At 57.4% G+C, this 25,991-nt stretch overlaps 1 protein-coding gene across 50 annotated transcripts in view; it reads left to right on the top strand.

Annotated features, from left to right (window-relative positions):
- ANK2 (ankyrin 2) overlaps positions 1-25,991 on the top strand; it is a 293,273-nt gene that overhangs the window by 176,920 nt on the left and 90,362 nt on the right. For 16 of the 50 annotated variants that reach the window (XM_045830698.1, XM_045830702.1, XM_045830701.1 and 13 more), the window contains 3 exons: positions 10,459-10,560; positions 16,351-16,449; positions 18,072-18,170. In XM_045830698.1, the coding sequence (XP_045686654.1) occupies positions 10,459-10,560; positions 16,351-16,449; positions 18,072-18,170 (300 nt within the window). Of the gene's footprint in view, positions 1-2,982; positions 3,307-10,458; positions 10,561-16,350; positions 16,450-18,071; positions 18,171-25,991 lie in introns of those variants that run through there. The other 34 variants (XM_045830707.1, XM_045830693.1, XM_045830706.1 and 31 more) reach the window with 5 other exon arrangements.

Raw genomic sequence — 25,991 nt, 5'->3', positions numbered from 1 at the left:
CCAAGCTCAAGGATCCTGCTCTGAGTGTGGCCACACATGCACGTTTCCTTTCGGAGTAATTTGCCCTAATGACTTTGAAGCGTTTCTGAGAACAGAGAGACATTGTTCCCCCAGCCGAGGCGGCACCGCCAGAGGTCCGCTGAGATCCCAGCGGCCTCAGGCACCTTGTGAGGCAGCGGGTGGCCCAGTCCTCGCTCACCTTGCCTTCTGGTCATGGAACGGCAGGTCACAGGTGGTCACAGCACCCAGGCGGCCGTGACAAGCCTGCTGGTGGCCACCCTTGGCCAGCCACAAGGAGATGGAACCCGGGAAGTTTGGGCCCCTCTGTCCCTGGGGCTCGATTCAGCAGCAAGCGTCGGACTGTGGAACTGCTCCTCGGCAGCGGTGTCACAGCTGTGCTGTCGTCTGGGTTAATGATTGCAGTCTGTCCATCAGAGAGCAGAACGTTCCGGCAGTCACGGGGCACCGGTGTGTGCGCCTGCATTCCCCGCGCCCATCCTTGTCTGGGCACTAGACCCCGGCCTTGCTCGGGCCCCCTGGTGACGCGGCGTCCACGACTCACTCCTCGAGCAGCAGGTGCCTCTGCTCGGGAGCCGGGACCCGCTCACGAGGAGGCAGCAGGGAAGGAGGCTGGATGCAGCCCCTCGGATGAGGGGTCCTCCCCAGGGTCGCCACCCTGTCTCTTCGGGGCCATACTCTGCCTGATTTCCAAACCCCCCTTTTTTTTCATTTTAAACAAAGCACTACACATTCTTTTCTAGGAAAGTTGACCCCAAATGTTGCTGATATTTTCGAAAGGCCGGAAGGGAGGTGCAGTGCCGATCTGGAAATGAGACGGAGCCGCCACTCGCGCAGAGCTCCCAGACTCCGGCTCCGCTGCCGTAGGCGTGCGGGAGGGCGGCCCAGGCCCCCGCGGTCTGGTCGGATGGCGGTGCCGCGCGCGGGCTGCGCTCCCGTCGGGGCTGCTCTTCGGTCGTTCGCTGAGCGAACACTCGACGCTGCAGCCTGCGCTTCCCGCCTGAGAGGCGCCCCGCGCGCGCCGGGAGTGGAGGCTGGTCGCTGCCCGCCCTCACTCACAAGGGGCACAGACTCGGGGGCCGGCCTGGGGGGGCGGGGCTTCTGTGGGGAAGAGGGTTTTAAGGTGAGCTTGAAAGAGACAGTGAGCGTGGGCGGGTCGGGTGCCTGCTCCTCCTTGGGGAGGGGGAGGGGGTGGCGGTGCCAGGAGGCGACTCCCGCTGTGACGGCGACCCCTGTCTGCACCCAGCACCCGGGACGCCTTCCTCCCCTCGTCTGGCAGGTTCAGCGTTCCTCCCAGGCGCGTGACCGCCGAGTTGCCGATCTCAGCTCTGGAGGAGGCGGCGGGGGGGGGGTAGTCTCGGAGTGTATCCTGCACAGCCCAGTCGGCGGGCGCTCACGAGCAAGCACTCGCAGACTGTGAGGCAGAACGCCGCGGCGGGTGGGGGGACAGGAGTGGGAAGTCACACACATTCTTTTACAACAGTTTGCCAGCGGTCAGTACGCGTTGCAGCTTAGTCATTCCTGCCGGCAGGTGCACCTCTGGGCGAGAAACCCCCGTGCCGCGGGGAGTCGCTGTTCAGCTCGTACGCAGACGATTCCGGCGGCAGGAGGGGCTTGGCCTTCAGGCCTAGTCTTGTCCCTGACCCCGCAGCTTGGTCTTCGCCTTCCTCTCCCCTGAAGCTTTGACGTTCAAAATGTTTAGGTCGCGCTTCTCTTTGTCATGACTGGAGAAACCATACACCCAGAATTACTGTCATAACTTTTAAAAAATGGTGGGAAGAGGTGCCTGCACCGGGATCCGGAAGGTAGAAGCGTCGTCACTGAATGCGGGTAGTGCCTCTCGGAGGCTGGGCGTGGGCCGGCGGTTCGGAGGGGGAGCGTCGTCCCGTGGGGGCGCGGCCTCCGCTGCGGGAGCTGCCCAGAACGGCAGGGTTGTCCAGTGCGGCGCCGGGGAAACCAGAGCGAGGTGGAGGGTAGACTGCTTCAGGACTGCCGGTTGTAATTTAAGAAACAGTGACAGGCCGTTTTCAATGAAAAAAAAGAAAAGACAAATTGGGAAGGTGAGTTCTATCAAGAGTAATGTGGTCGATTTCTAAGTATCTTCCACGTTTTGTTTTCCCCAAATGATTGCTTTCAATTCTGTACCTTTCTTAAACATTCAATATTTAACATGCAATGTGTGGATGGAAGATACAAAAATGTGAGTCTGGGCCCCGCTGGTGAGCATTTTAAAACCCTTTTGGAGGAGAAGATGTGCGCCCACAAAGCATAACAAACGAGGGGGCACTGGAGTAGCAGTCGGGTAACCACAGTCAAAGCTTGACAGGAAGCCCGGACCGGGGAGGAGGGCTTGGCCCGTCCCAGCCCCGACGCGGGCCTGACGTGGTCACGGCTGTGCGGTCTCCAGGACTGCGTGTGGTGTTAAAACCCACCCTTGATTCTTGCATGCAAAGCTGGGGAAAGCATTTTCAGATATTAAAAGTTAAAAGGGATTAGGCATGAATACACATGTTTCATGTGTGGCTCTTACGTGGCACAGCCGTGACTAATGGAAACTGGGCACTTTATCAAATCCAGGACATCCATGTGGCGGAAGTGACCGTGTCCCCCCCGTGTTTGCAGGGAGGGTTCAGGGCCGAAAGGGGGGCGGTGGAGGCCCCTGGGCTACAGCAGGGGCTACAGGAGGCCCCTGGGGACACTCAGAGGCGACTGTCCCCAACTCTGCGGCCCGTGAGGCGAGGGCGTGCAGGCCCCCGAGTGGACAGGGAGGGTGGTGCTCGGGCCGGGGCCTGCGCCGTCTCCTGAGAGGCAGGCCAGCCAGCGGGAGCTGGAGGCCATGTGTGGAGCAGGCTGCTCACATGGTGAAAAACAAAACAACACCGCCCCCTCCCCCGACACGCATAGCTGGCCGGGTAGGTGTAAAAATAGCCAGGCAGCCGGATTGGAAGTGGTCACTGAACGCGGCCTGCAGCTCTGAGGCCTCCTGACACCAGCCCGCCGGCCAGATGGGGAGAACTGGTGAGGGGCACGCGGGGGCTCTGGGCGGGGAGCCGGGGCCCGTCTGCACGCACTGCCCCGGCTAGTGACCCCTGGAGCCCTGGACAGAGCCCAGGGGGTGAGGACCGGCCCACTGACCCGGAGCTGCGGGCAGAGATGGGCAATGCTGCCCTCTGCCCTTCCTGCCACACGGGGAGGAGCGCGAGGGCCCAGGGACACTTGCAGGAGGCGGACAACGCCCCCGACTACTACGGCTGCAACAGCGAGGACACCGCGGAGCTGCGGGCGCGGGTGAGTCCTGAGCCCCAGGGACAGCGGGGGGTGGGGGGGGGCCTGAGGCAGGGGTCCTGGCACACCTGCTCCCCGGTCGGAGCCCCGCACGCACTCCCCGCAGGAAGGCCAGCAGGAGAAGCAGTGGGGCCCGCCCACCTGGCGCAGCCGAGTCAGGGGCCTGCTCCCCTCACGGGGCTGGCCCTGGCGCTGGGCTGGCTCCGGCTGTGCAGTGACGTTTGGGAGTGAGCTGTGACGCGTCTCTGGGATTTGGAATTTCCTCCAGGGCTGAGCATATGTTTTCTGGTGGGCAGCTCCCAAGGCGCATCCTCCGCCCGGGGCCGCTGGGGCCTTTGCCTGTTTCCGGGCCACGCGGGTGCTCAGGGCCAGCCCAGCGCCAGCCCCTCAGCATCCCAATGCCGGGCCGACTGCAGGGAGGGGCCTTCAGCACTGTTCGCGTCAAGGCGATGATTCTTTACGCAGAGGCTTACAGCCGAGCAGTCCGATGTGTAAGCCGACTTTCAGCTTTTACCGACTCAGAGCCGTGGCGTGCTCCTCAACGTGGTTACAAAGGCCTATTGTGGTTTTCCGGGGGAGGGCCAAAACTCCTCCTGAAACATGTTTATTTCATATTTGCTGGACAGAGAAGTCTGTCAGCGACTGCCCGTGCAGGAATTTGGCCACATCTTGAGTTGCTTCTTTCGGCGGCACTGTGGAGCTCAGCGTGCAGGACTTCTCAGCGGGAGAAGCGGAGGGCTGTGCCCGGACGTGTGGGTTCCTGGCCGTCGGGGTGATGGCGGGCACGTGGGGCGTCTGAGGGGCGCCTATCCTGGCTCTTCCTCTGACCCGGACAAATTTCGTAATTTTGGAGCGTGGCGGTTCTGCCCGAGCAGTCGGACCAAAACCTCTGGGAGCCGACCTGTGAAAACCTCCCTCAGAGCTGGGGCTGCCCTGTGCAAGGCTGCACTGGCGGCAGAGGCCAGTGCTGGGGCGGGGGCACCGAGGGACCCCGGGGTGGGGGTGCACGGGTAGGCAGGGCAGCCGCCCGAGCCCGGCCCAGCCCAGGTCCCACGGGGCAGGGAGGGCCCCCACCTGCTGGGTGCACTTTAGGGGGTCCTGGGGGCCAGGAAGTGATTCTTTTGTAACTCTGAGTAACTCAACACACTTGCTTCCTTGCAGCACATAAACATATTTCCTAAGAAGGAGCTACCTCGTTTAAAGGTAGTTTCTGTGAGTATATTTTATTAATTTAGACTTTAGACCGTTTTTTAAAATGAAGTTAATAGTTCCTTCAACATTTCTAAGTTACACAAGTGAACTCTATTTTTTCATCTTTTAAAATCATTAAGAAAAATGTAATGCATGAAAATAAATTAGAAGTGCTTTAAAAGCTAAATAAAAAAACGTATTTTTAAAATGTACAGACCAGGTGATGTCTTGGGGCATTGATAGGTGTTTTTTACGTAAAGAAGAACATGTGTTGACGAGATTTTGGGGTCTGAGGGACGGAATGAGAAACCCACTCGGAACTTCAGGGTTCAGAAGCGACCCCTGACAATTGTAACAGAACTCGACAGCAACTGTCACCCCCTGGTTAGAACCCTTCCGTCCCTGCGAACACAGGTGCTGGCCGTGAAAAAGAGCAGGCTGGTCTTTTATAAAAAGATCACAACTGGCTTCTCTGAACTGAATCACGCACTCACAACCTGCTGGTGGTCGATTAGACTTTCCCGTCGGGTTTTTCGGAGGGGCGCACACACGACCGTGTGACACAGAGGGGTCTGGAGAGCCGGACACACGCTCGCTTCCACCTCTGACGAGGGGCTCTGCCCCGGGTTTCCCCACTTCGGGGCAGAGAAGTGGCCCCTCGACGCCCAGGACAGAGCAGGCGTGCGAGCAACATGCGCGGCCCCACCCAGGGGCCTCTCGCACTTCGGTGCCCGTCGAGAGCCTGAAGTGACCCCTGCTCAGCTCGTCGGGGTCAGCACGCGCTGCACTCAGCCCCTGGCGTCGCGTCACACCTGCACGTCACAACCAGGAGCACACGATTCTTGAGACTTCAGAACTTATATTTTTATAATAGTCTTTGTTTGAGGGGAAAAGCAGAAACAGGTCCTTGACATTTTTTCTTCTGGCATTAAACTTAGAAATGCTTTTTAGAGGTCGTCGTTAGGCCAGAGGTTTCAGGTAAATGAATTTTCCAGTTTTATTCATAATCAGAAATAAACTCACGGGGAAACATAAATCTGAGGCAGCAGGGGCAGCGTTCTTCCGCGGCGTGGTGCCTCTCACGTCAGTCCATCAAGGACTGGAATCTGCGCCTATCGCAGTCGGGCCGACAGTCCCCGCAGGGAGCCCGTGGGGCAGCACAGAGGCAGGGACAAAATCCAGCGGCTGTTAGGTTTTATTCGAGTACGCCCTATCGTCCTGTCGAGGTTGCAAACTTCCCTGCTGCACACTGAGGGGAAAGCTCACCTCTCAGACAGCGTTTCCTTTCCCTCCTGCCGGTGCCTGGAGTGGGGGCCTCCCCCGCTCACCGTGGAGCAAGCAGCTCCAGGGACGCCCTGCAGACCTTGTCCTGGTCCCAGGGTCGCTGGGTGGGGGACCTGTGTCCACGAGGCCCTCGGGGTCCGTGTGCCCAGGGCTCGGCCTCCAGGCCCGGCTTTGGTCTCAGGCGTTGGGAACACACGGCCATTCACGGTCTCCTCCTCGGCTCGTGCTTTCGGTTCGGCGTCACTCGTAGATTTGCACGTTGGTTCAGACGCACTCGGTATTCCCCTTGCATTGAGGTCACGTGTTGTTATCGCGGCTTCTTGGCCGAGTCAGGCTCGTTCGCCGCGGCCAAGAGCAGAGCTGCAGACGCGGGCCTTCAGCGCGGACATCGTCGGGCGGTCTGCCCACTGACCGCTGGAGTTTCACGTCCTCCTCGTTTCACCGGTTCATTAGAAACCTTTATTTTCCCGCTCCATCTGTGTTAACATTTCCCCCAATTTTGATAGAGAATTTTATTTTCCTTACGTCAGCCTTTCTGTTGTTCCGAGACTGTGCTCGTGACTTGGGCCCCGTGCAGAGGGTCCGGAGGTTTGTGAGGGCCGCCCTGCGCCTGCCGTTGTGCTGGATGGCGGTGAGCGGGTCTGTGGGTGCTCGCCGCGCGCCCGGTTCTGCGTGCCGGCGGTCCAGTGGCCGGCGTGTGCCTGTCGGGGGGCGGCAGCTGCCTCGCTGAGGACACGCGCGTGTGGGCTGTTCCAGGGACAGAGGACAGGGGCCCAGGCCTGAGGAGCAGAGACGAGTGTGGGGGCTGGAGGCCTGCGGGTGGCCTGGGCAGGAGTTTGGGTCCCCTGAGCGGGGTGGGGCTTCGAGAGGCCGTGGGCTTCACTCAGACGACAGTGGGGAACCGGAGGGTTTGGTGGGGGAGGGTGGGTTCACTGGGGCTTCAGAGGGCAGCCTCTCTGGTTCTCTCTCTGCGTCTCTCTCTCCCTCTCCCTGCCCCCCTCGGGGTGTCGGCGGGGGAGACAGAGAGACACTGAGGCTCCCGGTGTGTCAGGCCCGGCCCAGCCTGCTGTGCCCGGGGACCCGGCGCTCTGATCGCGGCAGAGCCTCGCGTGTTGTGCACCCGTTTGCCGCCTCTGCTGGTTGCGCCCGGAGCACGGGCGGGGAGGCTGGCGCCCACGTGACACAGTCGTGCTCGGAGGCTCGCCAGCTCCACGACCGGAGCACGCGCTCGGTTTCCTCATCGGGCTGTTGCTGGCCCGGGGGCCCAGGCCTTTCAGCGTCTCGTGGCCAGGATCCTTGGACCCGCGGTTGTGTCCTGTGCCCCCAGGGACCAGTGTGGCTCTCGGACTCCACCCTGCCGGGGGTGTTAACCATCCAGACACAAAAAACACCCAGAACTACGCAGCGGAGAATTTAAGGGAAAAGTTTTCTTTCTTGGCCGGAGGTGCCCCTGGGGCTGTGAAGGGTTAAGAGTCGTGACCGTCCTTCTGTGGCCGACGAAAACAGGGCCGACGAAAACTGAGCCTGAATCCTCGGCACAGTGAGACTCTGGGCCCAAGGATGGAGGTTCCAGGGTCCGCGAGTCCTGGGGACACAGGCAGCGCCGCGGGCAGAGCTGCTCTGGCCTTTGTCTGAGACTTGCCCGGAGGAGCTGCTGTTGCCTCGTTTCTCCCTGTCGAGCTTTCCGTGGGCAGCGCCCCCCACCCCCGCGGAGCCCGGAGACGCCCATCCGCTGCGGAAGGCACCTTCCCCACGGACACTTAACGCCTTCCTTCTGTCCTCTCGGCGGGAAGCAGTGCGGTGAAACTCGCTCTGTCTGTCCCCTGGTCCCCAAATCTGCTTCCGACTCCGTGTGGAGGGAGGGCCCGCCAGACGGACGCCTGCTTATCCTGAGCTCTGGGAGCGGCGAGCGCCCTGATCTCGGATTGACCCCGTTGCGGTGCCGCCGGTGAACTGCTCCTCCCTTCAGACTGTCGACTTCGACACAGGACCTGTGACGCCTCACTTTAGTTTTGTTCTCGAAATCTGTGTTCTGGGACCGTTTCGTAATACGTCCATTTATTCGCGTTTACATTGCAATGTGCATTTATATGCATTTTCTCGCTGTGGGAAAATGAAATCTCTCAACAGTGTTCTAGAAGAATCCACGTCAGAGCGAAGGCTGCGGGGCCTCCGCTGAGACCAGGCCCCTGGCAGGGACCTCGGCCGCTCCAGTCCCGGTGGGTCCTGCCCCTCTGGGACTCGGGGGACGTGCTTTGCTGGAACCCCAGGGCTGGCTGCAAGCCTTTGACTTGCTCCTGCCTTTTATAAAAATTTAACTCAGAACAGAGAAAAGCTGTTATTAAGAAAACTTGTTACTGTGTAACAGCAAACGCACCCCCTGGAGAAGATTCCGGGGGTCTCCAGGGTGCCCCTCAGCCTCCACAGTGGTGTCTCCAGGTGAGTCCGCCCCGCAGGCCAGGTGCTGCCTGCAGGCTCTGCCTGGCCGTGGCGTGGTGCCGGTGCAGGGGCGGCGGAGCAGCCCGGTCTGGTCCTGGGTTTAACAGGCAGGATTCAACGCGTGGAGGGAGACGGTTTCTGGCTTCTGTGCGGCGGGCACTCTACGGCCTCTCGTTTGCGGGTGGTTTGTTCCAGGCGTGCGGAGGCCAGTGGAGGCGAGGACAGGGGTCCGGCCAAGAGCTCTCTCCCCAGCGGAGGCCCCCTGTGGGGCAGACACTGGGGTTCAGAGTGAGTGTGTGGACGGGGGGCGTGACTGTGTTCACACAGACGCAGCACACCCGGAGCTCACAGGGCAGGGTCCCAGTCAGCACGGCTTTGATGCTCCGAGACCAGGAACCAGGAGTTGAACTGTGGGTCTCCCACCGAGTAACTGTGTGGTCCGGACACTCTGACCCCCTCGCACCCGCGCAGTGGTAACATCATCACAACGTTTCTGACTCCTCGTGTCCCTGTGAGTCTTCGTGACCCGGCGTGCCGGACGCCCTCGGCCCTGCCTGCTCCCAGCCAGCACGCGGCGAAGGTGTCCTGTGATCGCCGAGCCTCAGGCTCAGGGTGGAATGCTTTCTGGGCGCTGCTTCCTTTTAACATGTTTTAGAAGTTATTTTTTAAATTGTAGTTGATATAGAATATTGTATAGTATGTAACCACAGTGGTTAGGTATTTATATATGGCAAATAGATTTATTTTTAAAAACTATGTATAGGAAATAATATCATACTTTCTGTCTGTGACCTCGTGATACTTAGTTTTTGCTGTTTTATTGTAAATAATGTTCCTTGTGAGGCGTTGACGGGACACACACAGTTTCCTGTTTCACTTTTAAGGGCCGTGGCCAGAAACCTGAAGGTAGAAAATCTTCCAGAAGTTTAGAATTTGCCACAAACCGTGAGGTAATTTCATAGAGTAGGCGTGTGTGGATGAGCCCCCGTTGGGCCACCGCGGCCTCGCGGGCGTGCCCCGGGCCGCACTCGGGCACGGCCGCGGCGGGGAGCAGGGGGACGTGGAGCCGGTCTGGCCCCAGGCGCGGAGGCACCGTCAGCCCTTCACTCCTGGGAGGCCGATCGCTCCGTGACTCGTGGACTCAGAAGCCGTGTGGGGCTGGGTTAACCGTGAGCTGATTCAGTCCTGGGGCGTCTGTCCCTCCCACGTGAGAGTCATGTGAGCCAACGGCCCCTCCCTCAGCGGGGACACCTCTGTCCCCATCACCGCCGTCTTCAGTGGGCCTGAGCCCGGGAGCCAGGTGCCCGTGCCAGACCGTCACTGGGTGGGGGGACGGCGCTGGGTCAACGGTGATCACGCTGGCGTGCCTCCTCCGTGGGCTGTGACGTCCCTTCCGGGCCCCGGCTCCCCGGGCCTTGGGGAGGAGGCTGCGGGAACTACAAGGTGACAGGAGGGTCTCGGCTTCTGGCAGAGGTTTGTCACTGCCGGGCGCACGGGCCGGGGAGCGGGGCCGCAGCCAGTCTCGGGGGCGGCTCCCCCCAGGGCATCTTGGGGGAAAACTCAGCTCATCCTCCCGGATCAGACTCTGGGAGGACTGGGGGGCGATGGGGACACTGACAGAGCATTCTCCGTCGGCAGTGACCGTCTGTGCCGAGAGTGTGTCCTCTGGTACTGTGCCGGCGGGTTTAAATTCAGTCTCGTTTCCCCGCATCTCTGGGGGCCTGGCCCAGGCCGCAGCTCCGAGTGCCGCCCTGTCTCCGGGAGCCCCTCGGAGCCTCCTGTCCCTTGTGGCAAGGGCAGGCGACTGCCTGGGGACCACACCCAGACTCGTCTGAAAACCAAACAGTAAAGCAGAGGAAGAAGAAACCCAGTAGCTCTGATTTCTTTCAGTTTTCTGATTCCTTCTGCCTCAATATTTGCTTCAGTGTAAAGTCACCGGCAGCCTGGAACTGGGGTGAGCGGGCAGCAGTGCATTTGGGGGTAAATTCATGTCCAAATGTGAGTTATTTCCACAACTGTTGAAACTCCGGTAGCGCAGAGCGCGGTTCCCGTGGACCTTGGGGTCCTTCAGCAGCTCTCCAGACACGCTGCGCCGCCGCCGCCGCCCCGCCCTGGGCGTTGCTGCTGGCGCTGTGAGCTCAGAGCTGACACTGTGTGTGGCGGCATCCCCAGCTTGCGGGGTGTCAGGGGGGAGCCTCGGCCTTGTCAGCCGCTCATGGGGGGTCTCCTCTTCTCCCGCAGTCTGACAGCAATGCCAGCTTCCTCCGCGCGGCCCGAGCCGGCAATCTGGACAAAGTCGTGGAGTACCTGAAGGGAGGCATCGACATCAACACCTGCAACCAGGTAGGAGCGTGGCGGGACTCCGGGGGCGGCCGGCCAGTCGTGACTTTACTGAAGTTCCCGCAGTGTCAGTGGCCCAGACTGGGAGAGCCCCGCTCTCCCCTCGCCTCATTCCCCCTCCCGAAGCCTCGGACGCGTGAGTCTGGAGCCGTCACTGCCGAGAGCCCAGATCAGAGGAGGCAGCTGGGTGTCAGTTCTGCCTGTGACGTGGCCTGGCCGCCCGGAGCTGCAGTGCCGGCCGAGCCCGATGGTCGGCATCCCGTGGGGTGTCCAGTCGTCAGCCGGACGCTGGCCTCCCTCTGCTGTGGGGCTCTTACCCACGGGAACTGGGCGTTCCAGCTGCGGATGGAGAAACAAGGGGACAGAATTTTAAAAATTTTCCCTTTCCCCCGTAATGGTTTTAAAGCACAGACAGAGCGAGGAGAGCTGGACGCGTCGGCTGCAGTGACGGGTTTGGATTTTTGTGCCCCACGTCCTCTCGGTGGGGCTTTCGGCAGACGTCAGCACGCTGGGTGTCGCCTGGTCCCAGCGACGTTGAGAGTGTTGTGCTGTTTTGGGCTGAGGTTTTTATGCCGTGGGTTTAGGTGTCCAGTGTGCTCCCGCACTTCGCAGACCGTGCTAAGTGTCCGTGGCACGCTCGTGTGTGTGTGTGTGTGTGTGTGTGTGTGTGTGCGCGCACACGCACGCCCGCCTGGGGCGTGAGAGTCCGGGCTGGCTCTGAGTGAGCAGCAGGCCTTCCTCCGTCTTTGTCGGCGCCCGTGGCGGGCACGGGCCGCCCTGCTGGTCGGGTGTCGCTGCCGTGGGCCCACAGAGGGACACGGGCTGGTGAGAGCCGCTCTTGCTGCGAACTGTCGAGTCCTTTGTCTCTGACCCAGGAGACTCGTGTCTCTGCATCCCGGCTGCCTCTTGCTGCAGGACCAGCACCAGAGCCGTGGCCGGTCAGCCGTTCACCTCGTCGTGCAGACAGGACCCTGGGTCGCACGCAGCTCCTGACGTGGCCTGGAAAAGGCCTGGGTCCTCTGTCCCGACACACAGGGTCCTCCGGTCCTGCCCCTGCATTTCTTACCCATCGATTTCCCATTGTGAATCTTATTTGATATGTTTGCACTGTTCTTTTGAACAAATAACTTGAACTTCAGGGACATTAGTTACTATAATAGAGAAAAAATATCCAAATGTTCTATAGATGTATAAACTACCTCCAAAAATGCCTATGATACTGAATATAAAATAGTTTATAATTTTAATGTTACCTTAGATTTTTAAAAGTATATTAAATACATCCCCAAATTTTAATACCAATTCATTAACTTTCTACATTTGCTAGAGAATAGGCAGTGAAGCTATCAGTTTATTGAGGTAAAAATCGTCATTAAAAATGCCAAAGGGAACCCAGGGCAAATAAAGTTAACTTCAGTCAAACCAAGTCTACTGCAGCCTAAAGTATAACAAACATATTTAATCGTATGAAAGATCTTAGTGTGTTTTTAGAAAAGTAATTTCTCAGCAGTAAATACTCAGTGTGCTTTATGACCAACAACTTTTTGAGTCCTGAGAAAGCTTTTAGCTGCCTAACATGTTTTCCTCAGAGGGGCCAACTGGCCCATCGCTATAAAAGGGAAGAACATTTGCTTTTGTGAGGAGGCCACATGGGGCCAGGAGACCACACAGAGCTGAGAGACCAAAGCTCAAGGTTAAGTTTTTCCTCCACTTCCATCCAGGCATTTCAATTCAGGAAGTGACAGTTTTCTACTCTCTAGCACAAGATAGAATAATACATTCAGTCTCACGTCACTGGGTTGCAACGTGAACTAAATTAGGAGACATGAAAGGGCTTTCTATGGTATACACGGTCTAATTGCAACCACGATATATATAATTCACCAAGAATCAAAAAAATTACAACTGAGCTCCGTGCAAAATAGGAGACTCATTCTCCTATTGGGGGTGGGGGGGCATCTACCCAAGTTCACACACACGGACGCTGAGTGGGGTCCCCGGCTGGGGTCCCTGGGTCTGCCATCTCCCAGGGACAAGGCTTCCTCCTGAGGTGTGTGCGCCTGCCCTTCAGATCCCTCCTCTTCAAGCTCCGATCTTGTTTGTGGTCTGCCACTGCTGATGTGGAAAGAATGCCATTTCTCCTTCGATCAGCACGCGAGGGGCTTCGGGCACCTTCTGGGCCAAAGAGCACCACCCCCGGGGTTGTCCCTAGGACCTCAGCTCAACTGTGGAGGGAAAGTCGCTTCAGAAAACCCAGCAGCGCAGGAGGCGCCGCCCTTCCCCGGAGAACTGCTGTTTTTAACTGCGTGGCAGCCCACAGCCAACGCGCCCTGTGGGAGAGGCGAGGAAGAGTCGCCCTCTGGTTTGCTCGTGAGCCTGGGTTTCCGGGGAGCGACGGGATGCGGGGCGCGGGAGCGCACGCGGGCACCCTGTCGGATCTCGCAGTGGAAGGCGGCCGGGCCGCCCACGCTCCCAAAATAGCGCCTGCGTGGGCGTGCCGAGATTCCTCAAGCTGAAATTTGGATGGAAATTTCTTTCTTTGTAATATGGCCTCATAACTACTATAAGAATTTTGAAATTTAATCCAAAAATACCATTTGGTTTCCAATCACTTAAAGGATATAGGAAAAAAAATTCAGAAATTTGACATAAGAAATATTGTTTAATAAAAAACTCCCAAGTTTTCATTTTTCCTTTCCTAATGGCTACAAATCTGTTAAATTTTATTTTCTTTAAAAGATTAAATGAGTAAATTACTTGTCTGATCATCCTTTTACATTCAGAAAACAGAATACATTTTCCCATTTGCTCGCTGTTTCTGAAACTCTTATATATTTATGCTTCTCTTATTTAGTGGTTGTTCATAATCTAATAATGTCACAAAGGAAGTGACAGGCAGACATTGAAAATAGACTTTAAAACTCTTCAGTAAAACCATTTACTACACGCCCGCAAATCCTCCTGAGGCTCACAGACTCCGTCCGTGTGGATGCACCCCCTGGGTCCCCCCAGGGCGGCGCGGGGTGGGGGGTGTCAGTAGCTGTCGTTCACTGGCCGAGTCCCCGGCAGGACGCCGAAGGTCAGCGGCCCTTTGGTGTCGCGTCCTCTGCCGCCCCCCCCCCCCACTCCCGGGTGTTGGGTGCCCAGCGATCGATCGGGGCCCGTGGTTCCTTTCTCGGAGACAGAAGGCGGCCGACGCCCCACTTTCAAGATCACGGACGTCCCTCCGTTCCCGGGCCTCTCCCGGCAGCGACTGCATCGCCCGCTCACGCAGCCGCGGCTCGGCCGCAGAGCAGAGCGCTTCCAGGGGTCCCGTCAACCACGGCGCAGGGACCCGGATTCGCACTCCGCCCACATCCCTGGTGGCCCGCGCAGCCGGTGTCTCCAGGCTCCGTTCCCCGGGGGGGGGGGGGGGGGGTGCGGGGAGAGGCAGTGATCTCAACGGCATGCACGTCCCCAGGTGGCCGCGAGGGTGCAGTGCGGTGTCTGCAGAGTGCTCAGCGGGGCCGGCCTTCACCAGACACCGGCCAGTGCCGTCCCCGCGAGGACCTGGCGCCTCCGTGTGGAGTCTGCCCCCGGCCTCAGCCCTGGGGCGCAGCCGGTTCCGGGAAGGGGAGGCTGGTGGCTGAGGAGCAGGAAGTGGTGGGCGCTGTGCCGGCCGCTGCAGGGGAAGCTCTAATCGCTTCTGTTTCTCAGCGGACTGTGAGTCAAGGCCACGTGCTGAGCGTGAAGGGGGAGAGGGGAGAGGGTGGCGGAGGCTGGGGGAGCGGGCGAGCGTGGCTCAGTGTGGTCCCAGGCGGCACTGGGCCCCAAGGAGCACAGCCCACTGCCGTGTATGCGCACTCCTGCAGCCACATGCGGGCCCGGGCCCCCCGGAGTTAGTTCCTTGGGACCAGAACTCTGGGTTGGCTGAGACAGAGAAAGGCAAGCCACCGGCTTGCTTCTCGGGAGGAAGGCAAGGAGGTGAAGCTCCCGCAGGGAACCTCTGCGGAGGGGAGGTGAGCAGGCTCCCCGTGGGGCCGGAGGACCGTGCAGGTGGGCCAGCAGGGGTGCGAGGGAGTAAGTGGTGGTCGACGGGCGGCGTGCTGGACAGCGAGGTCCTGGAGGGAGGTTACGTTCAGGGAAATGACCAGGTCTCGAGTCCAGCCATGGAAGTGAGTGGATGAGGTGGGGAAGGGAGAGACCACCCGCTGAGAAGCAGGCACCTCACAGGCTGGAGATTTGGGAAAATCACCTTCAGCTACTAGCGGAAGGGGCGGGGAACCAGGACCCAAACTCTTCCCGGAGCGGGGTGCAGGCGGAGGCCGCCCGGGGGTCTAGGAAATGTCATCGGAGTGAAGAGCTCCCCATCCCGTCACCTCCCCTCCCGTGTGCGTCACCACAGCCGTCCGGAATGGGATCAAGCCCGGAAAACTGAAACAACCGCACTGGAAGTCCCCTCCTCTCTCGGGATGACTTTTGAGAGCATCCGCTGTCACTCTTCTGACCTGAGGGACGTCAGGTTTTCGCAGGGGCCCCACATCTCGGGTCCCACCTAAATGGCCCTAGTTTTTTTCTGCAGCCCAGAGCACGCATGCACGCTGCTCCCCCCCAGAAATGCCCACATGTTCACACACAGACACGTGTTCGCACACACAGACACGTGTTCGCACACACAGACACGTGTTCGCCCACACGCGTGCACAGGAGACGCAAGTGCACGTGTACATGAGTGTGGACGGAAGTCCCACCAAACGATAAACGCCCGACCAAGTCAGCGCCTCCCACCCACAGTGCGGCTCTCCTCCGTCTCCTCCGACCCGTCCTGGAATGTGCCGACTGACGACCTGCTTCTGCATCGGAAACCTGTGGACACCAGCCAAAGACACGGCGAGATCAGGGAAACCGTGTCGGACAAAGATGCCGCGCCCTGTGCTCTGCGGGTCCTGGTCTTCACAGAACTGACAGACCGTGGATTCCACCGCAGTGCGCGCTCCGCGCTCAGATCGGCCGCCGCGGACGACGCGGGAGGGCGCACTCGGCCGCGGTTGGCGCCCGGCGTGGGAACCGGGCTGGGGCGTCTGTCTGCCCGTCGGTCGCTCTGGTTTTGCAGTGGTTCTTGTCTCTCTGTGGTGCGGAGGATGCCATACAGGAGTCACTCATGCCGATGGCCGAGTGAGGCCGTAGTAGAGTTTCATGGCGACCTGTGTCCCTCCCGTGGGCTCGCAGGTCCTCTCTCGACCGCCTCTTGGCCGAGCTGGCGCAGGCGCCAAGGGGAATGGTGGGGGCCAGGGGCTGGCGTCCCTCCCTCCTGTCTCCTATGGTCGTCTGATGTGTGTTTACTCTCTACCTCCTCCCAGTGTCTTCTGGGAACTCATGTATTCCAGTCGCCTCCCATTTAGCATAACCAAGGAAGTTGTGCGAGTCAGGGGTGCTTTTCTCACACGCATCAGACAGATGGGAGGCCCTGGACGCGTCAGGTTTGCAGAGTACAGAAGCTACAGGTTGGAAAACAGCCACGGACAGGCAGGCACTAGGGAATGGTTGATTGCCAGGGGTTAGTGACAAACATCTGGGGCCCTTTGGGGACAGAAACTATGTCATGTGTGCTCTGCCCCTTCCTTTGAACCCCTTTGCCTCTCTGAACCCAACCCCCTGGAAATCAGTCTCTCTGGACATACTAGCTTCAGGCTGATGCAGAAAGAAGGGGACCCTGGGAGACCAGGGCCGGTCCACCTCGGGCCGTCCCGGTGCTCAGGGCCACCCCGTCCTCACCTTGCTCTCCACTCAGAGGCCTCGTTTCTTCTCCTGCAGAATGGACTCAACGCACTGCACCTGGCGGCCAAGGAGGGGCACGTGGGGCTGGTGCAGGAGCTCCTGGGCAGGGGCTCGGCCGTGGACTCCGCCACCAAGGTAGGCCGGTGCCCGGGGCGGTGGGCGGGTCCTCGCCCTGCGTGTGCACTTGGGGGTTTGCTGCAGCACCGGGATTCTCAACTCGGCAGAGCTGAAATCGGAACCCTCGCAGCTCAGCTTTGCAGAGTGTGGGTTGTTTCGTGTAGGAAGCAGCAGGCGTGACACTGAGTTCTGTCCACCTCGTTTCCAGTGTTTTGGCTTTTTCCTTTGATTCACCTGAAGTCTACCTTAGTATAACTCTCTGTAATCACAGACAGTGGCACCTGTTTTCCTAAGGTTAACTCATTTTTTAAAAAAAATATATGGATGTAGTAGACATCTGAGTGAAGATGAAATAATTTTCATGCTTTAATTAAAGTGTTGTATTTTTTAATGTACTCACTGAACCCGATAAGAGAATATACAGACTCCTTTGTACTCTGATGGGAAAGAGACTTTGGATCATGGATTGAGTGATTACGATAAAATGAGATTTTGTCACTGTGATGTGTTTGTAAAGAAATTAGGCTCATTTTTAGAGACGCGCACTCAAACTTGCTTCCTCGTTGATTCTGCTTCTGCTGGAATGTGTTTGAACCTTGCCATTGGGGAGTCATTTCAGAAACAACAGATACTTTCAAAAATACTATTAGTGGTGACAAATCTTTGTCTTCAGAAGGTGAACTTTTAATTTAGAAGAAAACAGTAGCCAATCAGAGTCAAGTCTGCTGCCTCTCGGCTGGAGTGTGATTACCTGTGGTCGTGGGGGGTGCAGTGAGGGGCCAGGGAGGGCGGAGGGTGGCGGGTGGAGCGAGGGCTGGACACCAGGCCTCCAGCCAGGGCGCTGGTCTGACCAGGGACAGACGGACTCGGCACTGGAGTCAATCAGGGGCAGGGCCAGGCAGCCTGGGCTTGCAGCGCCTCAAGCGTGAACAGCCCAGAGGGAGACCGGCCGTGCCTACAGCGTGGTACCCAGCAATTCCAGTGGAAATTGGAAAACAAAACAGACTCTCTGGCAACTCCAAAGAAGCTAACATATTAGTTCACTGTAGGTAATCAATTCCTTACTTTAGACATAAAGAGAGAAGAAGCATTTTTATTAACAAGTCTCTTGACCCCATCAAATAAATGTTAAACACACATTCAAAGACTATCACTTTGAATGTGTATCAAATTATTTGCTTCCCCTGAGTTGCCCATATTAACGTAATGTATTCATTAAACCAAGCACTCTTGGATTGCTTAAGTGTTGACATCGTCTTCCTTTTCTCCTTTCCTCTAAACTCTACTGATATTTTAAGATGCAGATGCCCTTTCAATCCTAGATTACTGCTGTAGACTTTTAGACTCAGACGACCCTCTGTCAGTGAGGAGACAGCTGAGCGCACACAGCAGCACCGAGCGGCTGTGCGAGCTCAGTCTGTCTGTCCTGCCCGCGGCTCCGGCCGGGGGCAGAGAGGACAGAGCGAGGTGGGGACGTGGCGTCTGGACCGTGAAACGGCCCTCCCCACGGTCGGCTGCTGCCTTGACAGAACAACAGGCTCCACCCACCTGAAACAACCAGCCACACGGAACATGCCTGTACAGGTTGGTTTCTGCAAAATCGGGGAACCAGTAACGTTTTCTCTTGTTGCTTCAAACAGAAGGGGAACACGGCTCTGCACATCGCCTCTCTGGCCGGACAGGCGGAAGTCGTCAAGGTTCTGGTCAAGGAAGGAGCCAACATTAACGCCCAGTCCCAGGTACGCGGTCTGCTGTGTCCATTGGGAGTGGGGCCCGGTCAGAGCGGTGCTGAGGGGCTGGGGCCGTGCCGCCCGCCCACTGGTGGGTAGAAACATGGACTGTGCACGCCTCGGTCATCTGTTTCGGCCACGTTATTTCACTGACCCGGGCTGCGACATCTCACTTTCCGGTGTACCTTGATCTCCCCGTGGACATGACGGGACTTTGGCAGGTGCCCAGCCTGCCATCTTGTCTGTAGGAGCATCGAAGGGAAGACAGTGTTTTTCCTGGAAGGACAGTGACATCTGAGCAGTGGGAATTTTTCACGCAAGCTCGGTGTTGCTCTGTAAAGCATTTTCCCTCCTCAGTTTTGAGACTCCCAGGCGGTGAACGTCCCAGTAGCAGGTGTGCTGCGAGGTGGGGGCCCCACTATGTGGCCCCGTCACTCGGCCACGCGGGCTTCGTGGAGCCCCCAGGGAAACAGGAGGCCACAGTCTGCCGGAGATGCACGCCCGCTGTTCTCGAGTCCTGCGTTCCCCCCGCCCTTTGTTCATCCGACCCCGGTGAGGCCACCTCGAAGCAGACCCGTCTCTCACACAAACACGCGTAGGCGTTTCTTGCAGGCGCTTTCAGATGTTCAGACCAGCACCTCTGACGCCCTTCGCAAGGTCACTGACGCTTAACTATGCACCCGGGGTTTTCGGGGTGCAAATGCCCGCCACGTGCGGCGACTGACCCTGGCCCAGGCGAGGCTTCCTGGAGCCTCTTTGTCATTGGCCGGTGCCCGCCCACGGTGGTGGGTCGTGGGAGCCGGGCCGTGCAAAGCAGGAAGCATGAGCAGTTGGCCGGCACGCCCACCGCACGCAACGCCACCATATGGCTGCAGCGCGTCCTTGGCTCTCGGCACAAAACTCGCAGCGGAACGTTCTGTTCTGTCCACAGACACGCTGTGTAAAGTGGGAGTCACACTCACAGAGCCCGAAAAGAGGTTTCGTGTTCAGCTCTTTCCCTGCAACTGTACACGTACGGTGTTTTCCTCAATAAGGTCCTCCGATTTTTAAATTGGGAAAATTACTATTTAATTCCGGGTCTCTGAGATTAGGATGAAGGCACATGCTTGCACTTGACCAGGGGTGAGAAAGACGTCAGGACACGCTGTTCTCAGACTGAAAACCTCAGTGTTGGTGGGAGCATCTGCGTGCACTTCTCAAGCTAGACGAATGAGCCTCTCCGCTCTGCACTCTCCCAGGAGCCTGGAGAAATCACGCAGATTTGCACAGAGTGGAATTCTGTCTCCTGTTCCAGTGGAATTCCAGCAGTAAGATTACTTGTCTGGTCATGTGAAATAAAATAAAGCACCTTTTCAGTTTTGAATTATAATTTAATTCACTTACATTTCGTCCTTGTGCTCGTGCGCGGGGACAGGCGGCGTGGAAAGGCTGAGTACTAGCCGTCGTTTTGTCCCGAAACTTGGAGGAATCAAGGCTGGACACCGTGACATCTAGATCTTGGTTTATTCCTTTTCGTTGTAATCCCTTCCCAAGTCTGTGCAGGGCAGGAATCACCGCGTTTTGAAGGAGCCGAGTTTAGGGTGAGGCCAGCCCGGCGGGAGAACAGTGTGAAGCACTGGAGCTTGTGTGGAGGCCTCCGCCCCCCCGCCCCCCGCATCGGGCTGCCCCGGAGGACGGGCCCCTCGGGTGGTGACGGGCCCCAGCCCTCACAGGGCCGGGTCCCCCTCCTCCACTGGGACCCCTGTGACCCCCACCCTCGGGGACACCGCACCACGGTGCTGCCTGCAGGCAGGGCCCACAGACAAAACACAGGGGGGAGACAGCGCACTGAGCCCAGTTTTGGACGGAAACTGTTGCCAGGACCCCCGACCCAGCAAGGACAGTGAGGACGGCCCCTGGGACCTGATGACTCGGCTGCAACTTTCTTTCTCTTTTCGTTGTTATTTTATTTTACTTCTTTACTTTTCCACCACTGTCCACACTCGGCACCACCCGCACCAGTCTCAGACGTGCAGCCACGGGCCGGAACGCCGCGCCCTCTACAGACCGCTCCTGCTCTCGGTTTGATTCATAGATAATTTTTTAAATTTATTTTTTCCGACTTTGTTGAGGTGTAATTGACAAGACTTGTAAGACATTTCGCACAACAGCATAATGATCTGATGCACATGTACCTTCTGCAAGGATTCCCCACGTCGAGCTGCTGACCACGCCTCTCGCCTTTCCTTCCTGGCGAGAACGGGGGCGGGAGCGCCCGTCTGCATCAGCTGGCGCAGTGTCCGACCCCAGCCGCACTCACCTCACGGCCGCGAGTTTGTGCTCTTTTGCCAGCCTCCCCCACCCCCACCCGTGCCCCTGGCCTGGGACCGCCGGTCTGCTCTCCGTCCCTGCGAGCTCAGACGGTGCGTGCACGTCTAGATCCCGCAGGGACGGGGTCTTGGGCGGCACTGGTGTGTGTCACGCAGCGTGGGGCCCTCCAGAGACCTGCTCTCCCGTCGGATCTGCGCCCGGACTCACTTATCTGTGCAACGGGAGTCGATACCGTCCATGAAGTTGGGGCTGAGCGTGAGGATCAAAGGAGACTGTGAACTGCTGGGGACCACAGTTGAGATGCCGTCAGCCACCTCGGACCAGACCCGCCGTCCCGCACAGAGCAGCAGCTCGTAATCACATCAGGACAGATGGGTTCTGCTGCCGCTCCCTCTGCAGCCTGAGTCTGCCCCAGCGTGACTGGTGCGCACCACCCGCCACACCCCAGAGAAAGAGGAGGACCCCCTGCCAGGGCGGGGCTGTGCCTGGTGAGCACACTCTCGGCACGGTCCCCGGCGACTGTGAGAGCCGGTCCCCTGGGAGCGTGCCACCCAGTCTCAGCGGCCATGGCCCTGGCGCAGGGCGCAGGCTGGCTCCAGGACGCTCTCGTGGTGCGTCCGCCTCCTTGGGGGGTTCCGGCTGCATTTGTAAGCCGGCACACCCGGGCAGGGCCATCAGAATACAATTTTGTTTGCAGTCTGACTTTTGATGGGAAACAAGGACAGGGTGGGCCCTGCACATGTCCCGTGTGGGCGAGCTCTGAGGAGTGACCTCTTCCCTTACAGTCATCCAGGCCCAAACGGTCGCTTTTCTGTCCAGAGAGCTACAATGCTGTGCACCGAGGTCCTCTGGCGCAGAGTGTGGCTGCAGGAGCCTCGGGTTGGAGTCCGGCAGCCTCGGGCTCAGAGCGGCCGCCTCGCCGTTTGCAGGACCGGTGGCTGCGCCCGGCCCCTCCAGGTGCTGCTTGGAGTGAGTCCCCCCGCTGCCGACTCTCCCGGCTCCTCCCGCGAGGAGCAGCCTCAGCGAGAAGGCGCCCTGCCGCCTCTGTCCCTCGGGTGAACTCGGGATTCCCCGAGGCGCTCAGCAAGTTTTCTTTCTTCAAAACCACGACGACTCTCTTCGCCTGCCGCACCTCCCTTGCTTCTGCGGCTGCCAGGACCCGGCGTCCTCTTCTGGCTCCTCCAGGCTCTGCCCGTCTTCGGTTTTCCGAAGCCGACACCGTGTCCGTGCGCCTGCAGACCGCACCCTGACTGTCGGTGCAGGTTTCAACTGCGTGTGTGTGTAAGTCCTGGCACACGTGAGTGTGTTTCAAGGGCGAGATTACAAATAAATACTCCGAAGCACATGAGTGTGGGCACGTGACCGATGGTTCCACAAGTGTACGTGAGCTTTCGGACCGCGCCACGGACAGGGTTCATCCTTTGGGGTTCTGTCTGGGCAAGAATGTGTGAGCAGCTGTTCGAGGTTGAGGGCACCGTGTGGGGCTGGTGGTTGTAGGGCCTGCTCCCTTCCTGGCCCCCACAGTGCCTGCTCTGACCGCCCCGCCGCCCCTGGCGTCGCTCCGAGGGGCCCCCAGCTGTCGCTGTGTCGTGCGGCCTTTGCTGAGTCTGCTCGCCTGCCGTCGGGGTGACAGGAGACGGGACCTTGCTTGGGCCCCAAACTGCTCGCCTCCGACTGGAGGGGGAAGAGCGTGGGGTTGACCACTGTTGATAACGGAGAAAACTCAAGCAAATATCTGGGAATAAAACAAAAGGGAACCTTTACTTTGGGAAATGAAGAAAAAATGTTGGAACCCAGCGGGTGGGTTTGTGTGTCTTCTCCGCTCGAGGGTGTGTTGTTCCGGGGTTTCGCCCGGTGGGCAAAAATGCGCCATCAGGAAATGGCAGAAATGACTCCCGTGGCCGAGGGAAGCGGGAACTGCTCGTTGTTAAACGCTCGGGCTCTCCGATGCGGGTCTGGGCGTTCCGAGAACGCCCTGTGCTTCCCTTCTGTTTGCTGACGCAGCGCGGGCTGCGCGGCGCAGGGTGGAGAGAAAGCGGCTTTGGATGAGTTGGTGCAAACGAGCCGTGAGCGCTGGGGGTGTCGGGTGTGTTGTTAAAGGCTCGGACCAGCATTTCGTTTTCTCAGAGGCAGTTGGGTGGAAAGAAGAGACCTGGTTGTTAATCATTAATTAAAAATGTCTGTTTGTTGTTTTTTGGTGTAATGTGCGAGAGAAGTAAAAGAATTACAACTTATGTTGAGTATTTCAATCTGCAGAGTCGAAATTCTTTGATCCTTACTGTATTTATTCAACCTCAAAACAGTAGGACAGTGAGGAATTAAGTTATTACTGCGGCTTCATTCCAAACAGTTGTTTCAGGGTGATGAACCTCCCCCACCGGGAGGAAGTAGAAGCCCCCCCAGTCGCTGTTACCGAGCCCACTTCCCCAGCGTCCCGGGCTTGCCCCCCGAGGCCGGCCTGTTGCTTCTGGAGGCCACACGCCGCCCCTTGCTTCTCAGTGGCCGGGTCGTGTAGGAGGTCGCCCGGAACACACACTTTTAAAGCGTTTGCTCTACATGCCAAGCAAACTGCACGACGTCCTGAAGGTCTGAGCCATAGGTTTTTCAGCAGTTCGAAAGTCTAGAAAAATGTATTTAAAGAAAATTATCAGGGAATTAATTTCCACTCAATGTTACTATTGAAACACTCTTCTCTTAACTGTATGTTACCATTTTACCTCTGATACTGAGACATTTTCATGGCTTCAGTAGAGAATAATTAGGGCACAATAGCTGCAAATTTAATTCTAGTTTTTAAGAGATTATTTATTACATATACACCATAAAAGCATTTATATAATTATTATAAAATTTTGTGATACAGTGAGAAAATGCTTCATCCAGGGATAGATGGAGCACTAACAACCTAAATAAAAGCTCGCATTATATGTGCAAAAACAGCAGTGGAAGAAAACCTACCACTTAACACCTTACTTTGTATTTGCCATTCACACAGAAAAAGTGATTCTAAAGCCTCATCCCTTGGAAGAACGAATATGTTTCCTGAAAATGACCCACTTGCTTGCTTGTAGTTTAACCTCGTTCTTAGAAATCCATTTCATGTTTTTCCTGCTGCCGTGTCTCAGGGCTGCTCTTGTGTCTGGGAACCACTTTGTGATGCACCACATTTCCCGGAACAGGCTTTAGTTTTAACTGCTGTTTTGCTGTGTATAATGTGCTCCCATGTCTTTAACTCAAACTTTCAGGGAAAAAAATCTTACGTTTTAATTTTTTAATTCTATTTTTTACTTATTTATGTGTAGAAACAAAACCAATTATCATATTCCAGGGAATTATTAGATATTGTTATTGCTTTCTAGATTTATGGTTTCAACACATAAGCATAAAAAAGAATTAAAAACATTTATACAGATATGAAATTAGTACTACCCAAGTAAAATACACATCCTTATTTTTCCCTCAAAAATCTGGGTAAAAGCGCACTATACACTCAAAACATGGTAATCTGACGGTGTGAGGTCTGTTGTAGTGTGGCTGTCTGTTCAGTTAGGATGCCTTCAATCGCAAATAAGCAAAACCGACTCTGACTTAGTTAAGTAAACAGGGGCGTTCCTGGCGCGTGTGACGTTCAAACAGGCCAGCGGAGCTCCACTGTGCATGAAGATTAGTTCAGGCAGAGGCAGAGGGCGCACCAGGGCGCGCAACTTGAACTATGGAGAAGGGTTCGCATGTTTTCTCTGAGATTTGTCCACCAGCAGCCGCAGGGGACTGTGGGAGAGGTGGCAGGGATACCGTATTTTCCACCGTGTTCCTGGTGCCCAGCCACACCCAGACCTACAAACAACCGTCCACCTTGCTGCTCAGGCATGCGGCACGCTGGTGCAGCCGGGAGGGCCGGAGGCTCAGGATGAGCTCCCCAGTTCCCAGTGGCTCGGGTCCCAGTGCCACCTTTAGGTCTCTTAGGGCCTGAGTGGCGTGTGGAGACGTCTCCTGAAGGCTCTGGGCAGGCAGAGTTAAATGACAAATGGGAAGAGCGTAGCCTCTCCTCTCTTCGCGACCACCACCCTCAACTTCTCGCCCCTGGGAGTCAAAACCAGAGGAATCCTTGTGTCCAGGGGAGCGCTGGATGGAGGCCATCCGGTCAGCCACACCACCCGCTGCGGCCACCAGTCAGCCCTGCTCCACTCGGCCGACGGCTTTGCAGGGAACAGGGCTCTGCTCTGATGCCCGGGGCCTGGAGGCGGTGAAGGAGCGTGAACTGGGCGTCCTCCGGGTTTGGCCCCCAGGGTCGCACGGCTCAGGGGTGTGGCCGCTGGAGAACAGCCACAGTCGTGTCTGTTTAGTGACCCGAATGGCAGAGTTGTGACAAAACCCCATAAACCTAATCTCCCTGGGAAGATTCAGAGCACGGATCACTGTGACATTATCCGATGGGAGTGGCTGACCCTTTAAAGGGGACCTCTGGAGAGAAGAAGGCGGTGGAAATAACTCACAGCATCGTAACCTGGCAAAGACACGTCAAACGCGCATCACAGGAGAAACTACACGGTGTTTTAATTAACGAAATGCCTTCATAGCTGCCAAGCAAGTGTCTGACTGTGTCTTGTGTTCCTTCGCCCTAAGTGTCCCTGCAGAGCGCCCAGAATAGTCTGTTTGGTGACTGTAATTGGGACCCATTGGGTTTTTACATCCTTTGCAGCTGTGTGCTTCTAATATATTTAGGGAAGTAACTTGAATCATCCTGACCTCAGAGCTGGGGGCAACTTTGGTGACTTTGGGCCGCCCCCCAAGGCTGGTTCAGGGGAAGACGATGCGTGGGACCCGCATGGTGACCAGGGCAGTAACCCCCGCGGTGCTGCCGCTCAGAGAACGCACCTGCAGAGGAGTTCTGCTCAGGGACCTAAATCTGGACCTGACCTTCCTGTAGAAACAGGCTTGCCCCGGCCCGGGGCGCTCAGTGGGTGGCAGTGCCATCCCATAGACTCCGGTCCCGGGTGTGATTCCCAGTCAGGACATATGCCCAGGTTGTGGGTTCGATCCCCAGTTGGGGTCTATGTTTGTCTCTCACATCAATGTTTCCCTTTCCCTCCTTTCCTTCTTCCCTCCCTTCCCCTCTCTTGTCAATAAACATATCCTTGGGCAAGGATTTAAAACAACTTAAACCTGGCTACTTCATGCAGAACAATACGGATTTTTAATTTTTTAATCGTATTTATGATCTCTGTTGGCCTGCGGGGGAGCGAGTAGTGATTTATGCCTCTGAGGGTGCCAGTGAGCGAGCTGTGTGCATCCAGGATAATGGCGGTCTGTTTAAGTAGCTCGTGGTTGGTAAGTGCAGGGGATGGTATAGAAATACTGTCTTACACATTCACCACAGGTGGCGGGATTTCTGTGTAACACAGAATACGTGGACATTAAGACCCTAAATGTCTTTGGTGTAACAAGCGTTAGGAGCTGGGAGACGTGCGTCCTGGTGCGAGATGAGGACGGGGAGAGAAGGAGGCACTGCTCCTGGGTCCT

Source organism: Phyllostomus hastatus, unplaced genomic scaffold (genome assembly GCF_019186645.2).
Source record: "Phyllostomus hastatus isolate PE091 unplaced genomic scaffold, TTU_PhHast_1.1 phas_contig_159, whole genome shotgun sequence".
Lineage (NCBI taxonomy): Eukaryota > Metazoa > Chordata > Mammalia > Chiroptera > Phyllostomidae > Phyllostomus > Phyllostomus hastatus.
The sequence above is the reverse complement of the archived record's forward strand: the minus strand, read 5'-3'. Positions and strand labels throughout refer to the sequence as shown.